Raw genomic sequence first — 13,085 nt, forward strand, 5'->3', positions numbered from 1 at the left:
TTGTCATTCAATCACCGAAACGTAATGTATAACGTAAAAGTTGCAATATTTCTTTTTCGCGGCAAAACGTACACACCCCATGGAGGTTCGCAACGTACTAAATAGGAAAACTTTAGGGATAAGGGATGAATGGACGTTTCGAACCTCAGACCAGATATTGTTCGGTGGGACCTAAGACGCATGCGCGGAAAGTATTGCTCAACTTTTAAAGACTGACAATTTATTTCTTAAATTGTATATTAGCCGACTTAACCTAATAGGTGTATGGCTCTAATAAAGAATAAGAAAAAATGTATATTAATTGTTTATGACTTAATATACTTATATCGTAATAGCATTGTTGTATTTTTTCAATACGTTTCAAAATTTTCTTTAGATGTGTGCCCAATATCAAATTTTAGAATTTAATAAATATTCTAAAAATTTATCTACAACGTAAAGGCGCCACCCACCTTGAAATATAAGTTCAAAGGTCTCAATATAGTTACAACGGCTGCCCCACCCTCCAAACCGAAACACATTATTGCTTCACGGCAGAAATAGGCGGGGCGGTGGTACCTACCCGTGCGGACTCACAAGAGGTCCTACAACCAGTAATTTTGCAAATTATAATTTTGCGTCTTATCCTTTAGACCACGACGACTTCTTCTTTAGTTCGTACTAGAGATAAACAGGCTGACCTAATGTTAAATTTGAATGGTCTCCAGAGTCTATACCTAGATACTGCAACGCCACCCACCTTGAAACGTCGGGTCGAAGCCACAATTGTAGTGTTTAACGGACAGGATTAGTGCGGAGGTTCATGGTATTATATCCCACGCATATAGGCATCACACCTCATAGATATTTAGTTAAAAAGGTGTATAAATTGACCAATATCATGCATGATTGATGCGTTGATGCCATTTGCTCATTGGTCATAATGAAATTATAGTATAGGTACTTACCGATTATACTTCGTAATATAAACAAGGTTAAATAAAAATGCACGGTATTTGATTACACATTCATTCAATAATACAACAAAAAACAGTGCATACGTCAATAGAAATTTATTGAAAATCAGATACAATTAGATGTTTGCCTTATTGACGTATCATTGTTCGGGGTCATTTAAAACGCCAGCAAAAAGTGCATTCTTATGAACTTTAACAAGGAACAAAAACGGGCAGTTCACTTCCACGTGTAATCGTTCTACGAGCGACAGCTTTGTTATTACCAGTGCTGTAAGAAAACAAAAAAAAATATAATTAAGCACATACCTACGTAGTGATCTAAAGCCAACGTTTTTTATTAAAGGTCAACTATAAAGGTTAAACTTATAAAGGTAAAACTATAAAGTTGACCCGGCAGACTTCGTAGTGCCTCAATCGATAATAAAAGAAACAAAAGGAATCCGTCCAACGGGGGACATATTAAAGGGAAAACGAAATTGTTATTTTTATTTAATTCCGAGCATTTTCATATTTATCTACCTTTTAAACCTTCTCTAGACTTCCACAAATAATTCAAGACCAAAATTAGCCAAATCCGTCCAGCCTTACTCAATTTTTAGTGAGACTAATGAACAGCAATTCATTTTTATGTATATAGATTTTCTCAGGGTTAATTCCTTAGGGTTATTAATTTTGTTTTAATACAAAAAATATTAACGTTTTCTATTTTATACCTGATTGTACGGTTTTAACGTCTGCTTAAATCCATTCAATACAAACAATAACAATACTTATTGGCAAATTTTATTTATGTTTAGAAATCTAGTAAGCGTTTATCGCTGGAAGAATCTTACCGAATCTACAGTTCATTAACGGTACCAACGAACAACTGTTCTTTGCTAAGTTTAATTAAAAACACGAATGGGTGCTCGACGTAAAATGATATGTCATCCAGATACAACGCTGTTTGTGTGAGGTCTACCGCTGCAATGTCACAACGAAATCAATGAATGTATTATTATATCGCACCTTTAGAATTGAAGTGGATTAACTAAAAAAATTAAGATATTTTTTTTACTTTAAGCGACTTATAAACATGACAATGTATTCTATCAGTTTATAAAAACAATAAAAATAAAAATAAACTTTAAATTTTTGTCTCAAAAGGACAAAGTACACTTTCCGTCACTTTTAAATCAATTTAAGGCTTAAAGTATTAAAATCAAAATTTAAAAATTATAATTCGTTTTAAAACCTTTTTCGCGTTCACCAAAAAATTTGAATATTGGCTCTACTTACTACTTACTCCAATTGTAAAGGTGCGACATTTAATATATTACACCCATGGCCTATAATTATAATAATATTGTTATTATAACGTCTATATCGAAAACTAAACTTTTGATATAGTGTATCCCAAGCCCTAAGCGAATGCAGTCACTGAACTTTGAATTTATCTCAGAGACACTGAATATTTTTTAGTCATCTAAGCAATAAAAAAAAAAAAGTCGAGTCTCTTTTAAATATATTTTTACTATCTTCATTTATAAAATAAATGTTCATTTTTAACTTAAGACTTACACGACTTAAACATTTTGTTAACAAAAAAAGAGAAATAATGTTGTAGAAATTTATAAAAAAAAAAGACTCATATCCTAATAGCATTCAGTATTGATTACTTTGTGTACCGTTCACCCTAATTTTGGGTTTTATATGGTGTCTATATTATTTTCTCCATCATTGATTGTGGAAAATATTTTTGACTTTACTTATTCCATAGAAAATTCACTAAAATACAACATACCTTTAGTATTTTGCACCGTTTGCATTTCATTAAAAATATATTCGAGTTTTGAAATCATAAAAAAGACAGTCGTATTTTTATTTTAAAAACTAGATGGACAAAAACTTTCCGGGTTTCATTTCCATTCGCTCCGCGATTTCTCATGCAGTGCCTCATACGGTACAGCATATATTAACACTTTAACGGTTATTTGAAGAAGGACGTAAATGCTATTTACGCAATGATCCATGCTCAAGTATCATTGGCATGTCGAATACCACTCGGAAGCAAACGCAAAGAATCCAAATGTATCTTTACCTGAAGCTGCACTAGCCTCCGTTCCCATCTCGTTTAGGTCAATGACGGCCTTTTGTATTGCTTTACTGACAATTAATTTTTCACCTTTAGCTATTTTTGTTAGACCCGAATTTTCACTGTTGAAAATCGAAGTTACACCTATCTGGAATCACGATCCTCTAATCACTAAACATTAAGCGTTATAACATAAATTCCACCCAAATAAAGTTGAAATCTCAAAAATATTTGACAACTGTTGTAGGAATCTATCAAAACGAATCCCGTGACTGCTTCTCGGCAGTGATTGGCAGGATGTATTGTACCTAAATTAACTTATTGTATAGGATTTAGCAAATATGATGCTTCGACTTCTTGTGCTTTAAATTTACCATGGCATCACAAGAAATATATATAGCAAAGTTAGTTAAGATTTTCATTGACAAATTTGTTTCATAATAGAAAAGTCCTATGCCAAATTGTTATAAACCTATGATTATGCATATTATATACCACATGCCATTAAAAGTATATGAGCTCTTTGCGAATCACCTAAAAACAAATAAGACTGGTTCGTATGGATTATCGACTTGCATCAAAGCTCTGCCTGTTCGATACCAAAGAAATTGTGCTTTCTAATAATGTGATCAAGGATATCTTAGTCTGTTTCCAAATCAATTCTTTCTGATTCCATGAGATAACTAAATCTCAACTAATAAAGTTTATTCCCTCCCGTACTCACCTTGGTATACAAAGTTTTTAAATCGATTTCACTTTGCATTTTGAACTTTGGCATAACTAATATAGCGTTCGTAGCTTTCATTTTACTCATCTCGGTATCGAGCAGTTCTGGAGCTAGTTTCAGTTCTTTTAGTAGCAATGGCAGACCCTGTTTATCGTCTGGTAGGATTATGACGAACGAAGCGTTCCTTCCTTCGTAAGGTAGTTCAATTATCTGCATTTAAAATTATTTGGACAGTAAATTTTCTGTATACAGCTTATAAACGATTACACCAGAAAAGTGTTTCTTCAAGCGGCCGGGTTGTTCATTTTCTTTCATCATTCCTCGAATTAATTAGTACAATTCTAGTTTTAGCCACGTTTATTAATATTGCTAATACATTCCATTAAGCAGTTAATAATTCTAAGATTATTTAAAGAAAATCAGCGTATTGAAAGATAAAAAATGGGTTAACCGATTTTTCGGTGTCTTTGAAATTTAGTTTTAACAGGGAAAAATGTGCGATTTTTTTTTTTTGCTTGGAAGGGTTGACGAGCTCAAAGCCCGCTTGGAGTTAAGTGGTCACTGGAGCCCATAGACATCTACAATGTAAATGCGCCACCCATCTTAAGATATAGTTCTAAGGGCTCAGTTACAACGGCTACCCCACCCTTCAAACCGAAACGCATTGCTGCTTCACGGTAGAAATAGCGAAACTTCGCTTGATAAAATAACATGCTTGATGGGATTCCTTATGATGGTCTTTGGGAATGTATTGTGAGTGCAGTTCCGACAGTGTATGGTGCCGCAGTAGTAGAAGAGGGATGCCTTCAACTCAAATCGTTCCTCAGAGTACTCTCCATGGGCATACAGTAACGAACATACCGATAATTCAATAAAATCAATCCTTGTGTTATTTAAAAATCGCAAACGATAATCTGGCCTCAAACTTTATATATTTAATTAATAGGTTAGGGAAAAAGTCTTTTCGCATTATAGTATGTATAAACTTGTAATAAAATCTCTTTGGCTATACTATTTGTATCTGGCTGGTTTTGGTAACATTAAAAGCTTAAAATTTCAAGATGATAATTCCAAATTCAAATTAGGAAAATGTGTGATTTTTATTTATTTTTCGTACTGTCAAGATGAGTGAATCTAATGAAGAAATTCGATACATTTTAAAATTTTACTACAAAAACGGCAAAAAAGCAACGTAAGACGCGGAAAATATTTGCGATGTTTATGGACCTAGTGCAGTGTCTGTCAGAGTAGCACAATTTTGGTTTAAGCGTTTTCAATCCGGAAAATTTGATGTCAAAGATGCATGTCGCTCTGGTCGCCCGTATTACGGATTATCGTATTACGGATAAAATGGATGCCATTTTTGAAAAAGTAGAGCTAGATCGGCATATCGGTGGTTACGACGTAGCTGAAGAACTGGGAATTGACCACAAAACAGTTTCGGCGCATTTGAAAAAAACTGGGTACACAAAAAAGCTCGATATTTGGGTACCTCACGAGCTCACTGAAAGAAACCTAATTGTACCGTAACCGTGTACTCATTTGTGATTTTTTATTACGACGTAATGAAGCCGACTCATTTTTGAAGAAGCTAGCATTTTAGAAGATAGCTGGTGATGAAAAGTGGATCACGTACGACAAGAACGTGCGAAAAAGGTCGTAGTCAAAGGCCGGTCGGGCTTCACAGACTGTGGCGAAACCCGGGTTAAATCGCAACAAGGTGATGCTGTGTGTGTGGTAGGATTGGAAGGGCATTATTCATTGCTGCTACCACCGACCATCGATTCTGAACTCTACTGCGAACAACTGATCAGATTAGAGCAAGAAGTTGAGAGAGCGGAGAAGCGGCCGGAATTAATCAACAGAAGGGGTGTGGTTTTTGTCACGATAACGCTCGACCTCACACATCTTTAGCCACTCAGAAAAAATTAAGAGAACTTGGCTGGGAGGTGCTAATGCATCCGCCGTATAGTCCTGACCTTGCACCTTCAGATTTCCACCTGCTTCGGTCTCTTCAGAATTCTTTATAGGCAGTGTCAGTTTAACATCACGAAACGACTGCCAAAACCAATTGTCGCGGTATTTTGATCAGAAGCCCCAAAATTTCTATAGCAATGGGATCATGTCCCTACCTACAAGATGGCAAAAAGTTATCGAACAAAATGGTACCTACATACTTTAGTTAAATGTAAATAAACTATATTAAAAAATGTTGTGAATTTTCTTAAAAAATGCGAAGAAACTTTTTCCCCAGCCTATTATATGAATATAGATAATGAGCACCCAAACAGCAAACAAACTTGTTCGTCACACGGAGGTTTTTGTCGAAATCAAAATTACGACCTTTAGCTCAGCACTCACGGGCGCTATGTATCCACAGAGTCAGTCAATTATTTTGGCGATACATTTAACAGGCCTACATCCAGCAACATCTTATGACATCCCAACATCCTTACCTGGGATTTTAATACGTTACTCTTAACATAATTGTACATATTGTATTGCTTGATCATCTTAACCTTGCGATGCCCACTCGGGGAAAAGAACACGCCATCCATGGTCGTTTCAAAAGGATTTTCCCATTTACCCTGTAATTAATTAATAATGATCAGTTGTGAGACATCCGTCTCATGGGTGATTTTAGAACAAACAGAAATTGAAAGGTTTTAATAACGGAATAAATTCGTTCAACTGATTACTGCTAGATAAATCTTATATATAAGTACATATAAAAATGAATTGCTGTTCGTTAGTCTCGCTAAAACGGCTCGAGAACGGCTGGACCGATTTGAATAATTTTGGTCTTGAATTATTTGTGGAAGTCCAGAGAAGGTTTAAAAGGTAGATAAATATGAAAGTGCTGGGAATTAAATAAAAATAACAATTTTGTTTTCCATTAGATGTCCCCTCCGTCGGATGGATTCCTTTTGTTTGTTTTAAGTTTATATTATACAAAAGTTTAGGTCTTTTATTTCTCGATTGAGGCACTACGAAGTCTGCCGGGTCCACTAGTATAAAATAAACTTTGTTCAGCATAATATCATATTATTATGTTATCACTTAAACAACTATACGAAAATAAACCTACATAGAAATTATATACATAAAAAATAGAAGCGTAAGATTGGAATTGTTTGTTCGTATAAGGTTCTAATGCCCCTAGATGTAGCAAGGGGTTTCGCCATCCTTATCGATGTTGGAGTACGGCTTTACTTCGGACCAGGATAGTCAGAATGTCTTCTTCTTCACTGCTACAGTGCTCCGCCAGTTCGGCTTGGGAAAACCCAACTTCCGCGCTTTCTGAGGAGTTCACTCCAAGGCTTACCTCGGGCTGTATGTGACCTCTCTCCTGAGAATATGGCCTAACTATGTCAATTTGTGATACATAATCTGCTTGCCAATCGGCATTTCCCGACTTGCCTTCCACCAGCGTTCGTTGGAAATCTTCTCAGGCGAGAAAATGCCAAGTTTTTGTCACAAGTAGTGGTTGATGAAAACCTGAATCGGCTGCGCGATTTTTTTGGTTTCCTTTCATGCTTCATCCCTTACAGCAAGATACAGAACATGGAGGGACAGATAGAAATAGAGAATCATAATCATTAGCCCAAATTATTAAAAAAATATTGAGAATAGAATATGCAGCATATTGAACAGAGTACTGCGAAAAGAAAATAAAATACATCCACCGTCAGAATTCAGATCTGATTACTGCAGCTTTCTAAATATCTCATGCTATTCCTTAGTAGTAACTGTTATTATTGTTAAATTATAATAAAAAATATATGTGTTACAGTACCAACGCACTGCCTATTTCTGTCGCGCAGTAAGCTTTGGATGGATTTTCGCATATTTGCGAATATTTCTGTTTAAAATTACGTAATGACTACTTTTTAAGTGGAAGTCATATAATAGATTATGGTATTCTAATAATTAGTCTTATTTCTAAGCCTCAAGTTTTAAGATAAAATACGAGAGTTCAAAAATTATTAAAATTTACTACTTACAGAAAAATAAATTGCGTTGACTAGGATCATAGAAGCTGTCGGAGCTATGTCGGCAGGTGATATTAATGATCCTATGATTCCATGTGTCGTATTTGAAATCTAAATAATTACAAACAGATCTTTCAAAAGTTTAAAAATAAAACGATATTAAATACATCGCTTGCTGTTCAATCTTTATTAAATTTGCAAGCGTATCTAGAGGAGGAAACTGTAAAATGTATTTATAGTGTGAACATCAATGATTCCCAATGAAATCTTAATATGGTAATGGCTGAACTCTTGAAAATAAAGTCGGAAATTTGAAAGTCGTCGTGGACTAACGGATAAGACGTCCGGTGCATTCGTGTTGAGCGATGCACCGGTGTTCGAATCCCGCAGGCGGGTACTAAATTTTTCTAATGAAATACGTACTCAACAAAAATGTTCACGATTGATTTCCACGGTGAAGGAATAACATCGTGCCATAAAGATGAAACCCGCAAAATTATAATTTGCGTAATTACTGGTGGTAGGACCTCTTGTGAGTCCGCGCGGGTGGGTACCACCACCCTGCCTATTTCTGCCGTGAAGCAGTAATGCGTTTCGGTTTGAAGGGTGGGGCAGCCGTTGTAACTATACTTGAGACCTTAGAACTTATATCTCAAAGGTGGGTGGCGCATTTACGTTGTGGATGTCTATGGGCTCCAGTAACCACTTAACACCAGGTGGGCGGTGAGCTCGTCTAAGCAATAAAAAAAAAAAAAAAAAAAATCTTATTAAAAGTATTACGTCCTTTATCTTACCCATTTATTGATTTCATCAGCAGTCTGTTCCGGGTAGTCAAAAGAAACCTTTTGGACACCCGACTTGAAGATATACTCGGAATCTGATACGAAATTTGAAGAGATTCGAGTGTTTTTGGAGACGTACAGACCGCTTGCTATATCCAATCTTACACCGGACACATTACGGAGGGATTTGATGAGTTTTCGTAGGTTTCTTTGAAGCTAAAAATTGTTTTCCCTTAAAGACTGACTAGTGAGATCTGCGCAGATTTAACTAGTTTAAATCGGTTCAAAGTTTTTTGTTGTTGTAGTAGTCGTAAGGTATCCCGCTGGTACATAGGGCTCTCACAAGCTGTCTCCGCTTGACCCTGTCTTGCGCTTGCTCCTTGGTATCACTCCAGGTCAGGTCAGCAATCGCCCCAAAGTTCAGAAGTAGGATAATATAATTTAATTGAGACTTCTTGATATATGACGGCCCGACAGTAATCTGGCTGTTCATAATTCCTTAATACCTAGGTCGCGATATTTTCTGTGTGACTACTTCAATAAAAATCTTCTAATGAAATACGTACCACGAAGGAATAACATCGTGTCGTAATAATCAAACTCGCAAAATTATAATTCGCGTAATTACTGGTGGTAGGACCTCATTTAAGTCCGCACGGGTAGGTACCAGCACCCCGACTATTTCTGCCGTGAAGCAGTAATGAGTTTCGGTTTAAAGGGTGAGGCAGCCGTTGTAACTATACTGAGACCTTAGAAATCATATCTCAAGGTGGGTGGCGGAATTTACGTTGTAGATGTCTATGGGCTACAGTAACCACTTAACACCAAGTGGGCTGTGAACTCGTTCACCCATCTAAGCAATAACAAAGAACATATTTCACGATCAGAGTATTCTTATTAGTCACTTTTAATTGATCTAATTTTAACAGTTTTAGATTCGTCTCAGAGAACGCGTCGAAATTTGCTATATTGTAGGCATAGTTCAAAATATCTTCATAAAATATAAAATTGAATCCTATTACAAATAATATCATTGCTGGAGGCAGAGCAGCGGCACCTAGGAGAGCTTAGGTAGATCTCTATAACGAAGCATTTGAGAAATTGACGATGCATTTTAAACATAGGACATACGTTTTTATAGAACAAATGTATTAATATCGACCTTATTTGCGGCAGTAAGGAAGTAAATTTTTTTAGTTATTAATTGTTTTCATATTACATACTAGAGGATGGCAGCTTTTTCGGCCCAAATACGTCCAATGCTACACATAGGCCTCCTCCAAGGTTTCCTACACGAAGCGGTACTGCGAAACCTGTTTTTTTATTTATTTATTGCTTATATGCATGGACGAGCTCACAGCCCACCTGGTCTTAAGTGGTTACTGGAGCCCATAGACATCTACAACGTAAATGCGCCACCCACCTTGAGATATAAGTTTTAAGGTCTCAGTATAGTTACAATGGCTACCCCACCCTTCAAACCGAAACGCATTACTGCTTCACGGCAAAAATAGACAGGATGGTGGTACCTACCCGTGTGGACTCACAAGAGGTTCTACCACCAGTAATTACGCAAATTATAACTTTGCGGGTTTGATTTTTATTACACGATGTTATTCATTCACCGTGGAAGTCAAACGTGAACATTTGTTCAGTACATATTTCATTATAAAAATTGGTACCCGCCTGAGATTCGAACACCGGTGCTACGCGCAACACGAATGCACCGGACGTCTTATCCTTTACGCCACGACGACTTCCAGCAGATTTTCATGACCTTGAGTAGGTAATCGTTACACTTCCTGGAACGCAGGCTGCGCGATCACCGCTCGAAATCTTTTCGGCCCCAGTTAAATAATTAATTAATTATGGCATTTAAACATACTTTAATTTTACTTGTCACGCCTATAGCATTCAATAGTTCTTTGGCAGTTTCCTTTTCAGCTCCTAATGCTAACTTTCCCAGTGGAAACAAAGCTGATATTGGCGAACAAACCATGTTTGCATTTGGATCCATAAGTGCTGCCTCCTGAAAAGTCCACAAAGAAAGAGTTGTGCTGTGATATGCCCAATGAAGCTAAAGACTACAATTAAAATATTAATCTTTTTTTAAATCTGATTAATTTATTATTATTAGTAAAACACGGCCATGTTTCGATGTAAAAATTATCTTGTATCGGATGTTCTTTGTGTTTTATTCCAAAAAAGTAAAATCGAAGAGCCAACAATTCTTAACGGACGAAAATACTGTATATTGGTTTTAAAATAGTAAGTTTCTTATTTCCTCTCGACTCTTCTTCTTCTTCTTCTCTTCTCTTCTCTTGGTAATATACTTTAATACCTTACCAGGGCAAAATACTTTTTCAGATTTCCCTTCATTTCTAAACTGGTAACTTTGTTGTGGCTTTCATATTGTGCTGTTTTCAGTATCCGCTGCGGATACATTATTGCTGATGCCATAACGGGAATACACACTGGGGATACACGAACAAATCATTCATCTAAAATTTCGATACCAACCAAAATGAACAAATAAACCTGAATAAGATTGAAGCCGAATTGAGCTGTCCCAAAAATTAGTCAGTTCCAAATAATTTGTTTCTAAAATTTGAAAACCGGTCCGGTTTGTGAAGGCGATCGCAATACATCGATTACTCTGTTAAATTCTCCTTCTGTTTAAAAATCATTTCGAAGTGTAAATTTTAATGCAACTCTTAATTTAGTTAAAATTCTAAATCGAAACGTCTTATCGAGAATTTAAATTATACAACCAGCTCGTAACAATCAAGTGAAATACCTATTTGTTTATCTAAAAATCAGGACAGATTTATTGGCAGATTTAAATCCAGATCACAATAGAACTTGTTGGCATAAACCACCTCATACGCGCAAAATGATTTCCCAATCCATTAATACAAATAACACTATTAGGTACACCGTTCGTTTCGATATCGAGTAGAGGGAACTCGTTCTCGTCCCCGTCATCTGACTGCCGGAGTCCCGCAAGGCTCCGCACTCTCCCCGTTACTATTTAGTTTGTATATCAACGATATACCCCGGTCTCCGGAGACCCATCTAGCGCTCTTCGCCGACGACACGGCTATCTACTACTCGTGTAGGAAGATGTCGTTGCTTCATCGGCGACTCCAGATCGCAGTAACCACCATGGGACAGTGGTTCCGGAAGTGGCGAATAGACATCAACCCCACGAAAAGCACAGCGGTGCTATTCAAAAGGGGTCGCCCTCCGAATACCACTTCGAGCACCCCACTCCCCAATAGGCGCGTAAACACCTCCGCCGTTAGCCCCATCACTCTCTTTGACCAGTCCATACCGTGGGCCTCGAAGGTCAAATACCTAGGCGTCACCCTCGACAGAGGGATGACATTCCGTCCCCACGTAAAAACGGTACGCGATCGCGCCGCGTTTATACTAGGACGACTCTACCCAATGCTTTGTAGACGAAGCAAACTGTCCCTCCGTAATAAGGTAACCCTCTACAAAACTTGCATACGCCCCGTCATGACGTATGCAAGCGTAGTGTTCGCTCACGCGGCCCCCACCAACTTGAAACCCCTTCAGGTTATACAATCCCGATTCTGCAGGATAGCCGTCGGAGCACCATGGTTCCAGAGGAACGTGGACCTCCACGATGACCTGGAGCTCGACCCCGTCAGTAAGTATCTACAGTCGGCATCGCTGCGCCACTTTGAGAAGGCGGCACGACATGAGAACCCTCTCATCGTAGCCGCTGGAAATTACATACCCGATCCTGTAGACCGATTGGTAAACCGTCGACGTCGCCCAAAGCACGTCATCACGGATCCTCCTGATCCATTAACGGTGCTTTTAGGCAATACAAGCACCGGTCACCGTCCTCGTCGAACCCGTCGCTTGCGACGAAGGGCTCGACGAGCGAATTAACCCACAGACACAGCCCACTGAGTTTCTCGCCGGATCTTCTCAGTGGGTCGCGCTTCCGATCCGGTGGTAGATTCTGCGAAGCACTGCTCTTGCTAGGGCGGTGTTAGCAATTCTCCGGTTTGAGCCCCGCGAGCTCACCTACACAAGCTAGGGTACGCTGAAATAGCCTCTCAAGGCTATCAGCATAGGTAGGGAACAAAAAAAATTAGGTACAATATCTCATCGAAAACCTGTACATATTCGTGTCTGCTTGAAAAAAAAAAGTAGGTAATTGCTATTGTTCAAAATCAAATTTTACCACTCACAAACATATAATATCTTCATGTTTAAGTTTCATAAGATTTAAATAGAACGGTTTGTACGTGTATCAAGATTTAATAAAAAATTCTATTTGAGCATTGAGTTGACGGCGCGGTAATAATGTTTTAATGAAGCATGTGATTACTTTTTAATTAGGTACAACAACACGTAGTTCTCCATTATCACAATATCCTTTCTATTATAAAATCATACTGTTCGTTTATATGACTACCTATAACCTTTTTTATCAACCTTTATTTACCATACTTATCATCACTCGCCATAGGAGAAAAGGTCTTTCCTACTTTCTGGAATCAGCCAGCAGATCAT

General features: G+C 37.5%; 1 protein-coding gene across 1 annotated transcript; it reads right to left on the reverse strand.

Annotated features, from left to right (window-relative positions):
- Window positions 1–994: 994 nt before the first annotated feature.
- Window positions 995–13,085, reverse strand: LOC114240098 (antichymotrypsin-2). Its single transcript, XM_089737063.1, has 9 exons — window positions 13,061–13,085; window positions 10,878–11,005; window positions 10,417–10,560; window positions 8,544–8,747; window positions 7,762–7,860; window positions 6,214–6,345; window positions 3,755–3,967; window positions 3,037–3,178; window positions 995–1,224 (listed from the first exon to the last, which is right to left on the reverse strand). Exons 1-9 carry the CDS (start codon window positions 13,083–13,085, stop codon window positions 1,097–1,099), a joined length of 1,215 nt encoding a protein of 404 aa, XP_089593189.1. The 3' UTR covers window positions 995–1,096.

Source organism: Bombyx mandarina, chromosome 22 (genome assembly GCF_030267445.1).
Source record: "Bombyx mandarina strain Sakado chromosome 22, ASM3026744v2".
Classification (NCBI taxonomy): Eukaryota; Metazoa; Arthropoda; class Insecta; order Lepidoptera; family Bombycidae; genus Bombyx; species Bombyx mandarina.

What these genes read in the sequence shown, in the direction of transcription:
- LOC114240098 (XM_089737063.1), bottom strand. Translation starts at nt 13,085, where the DNA reads ATGATCTGCTGGCTGATTCCAGAAA. An exon ending in GCGTGACAAGTAAAATTAAA is followed by an intron (nt 8,748 to 10,416) that starts GTATGTTTAAAT and finishes AACAATTTTTAG; the next exon opens with CTTCAAAGAAACCTACGAAA. An exon ending in TAAAAACTTTGTATACCAAG is followed by an intron (nt 3,179 to 3,754) that starts GTGAGTACGGGA and finishes TCGTGATTCCAG; the next exon opens with ATAGGTGTAACTTCGATTTT.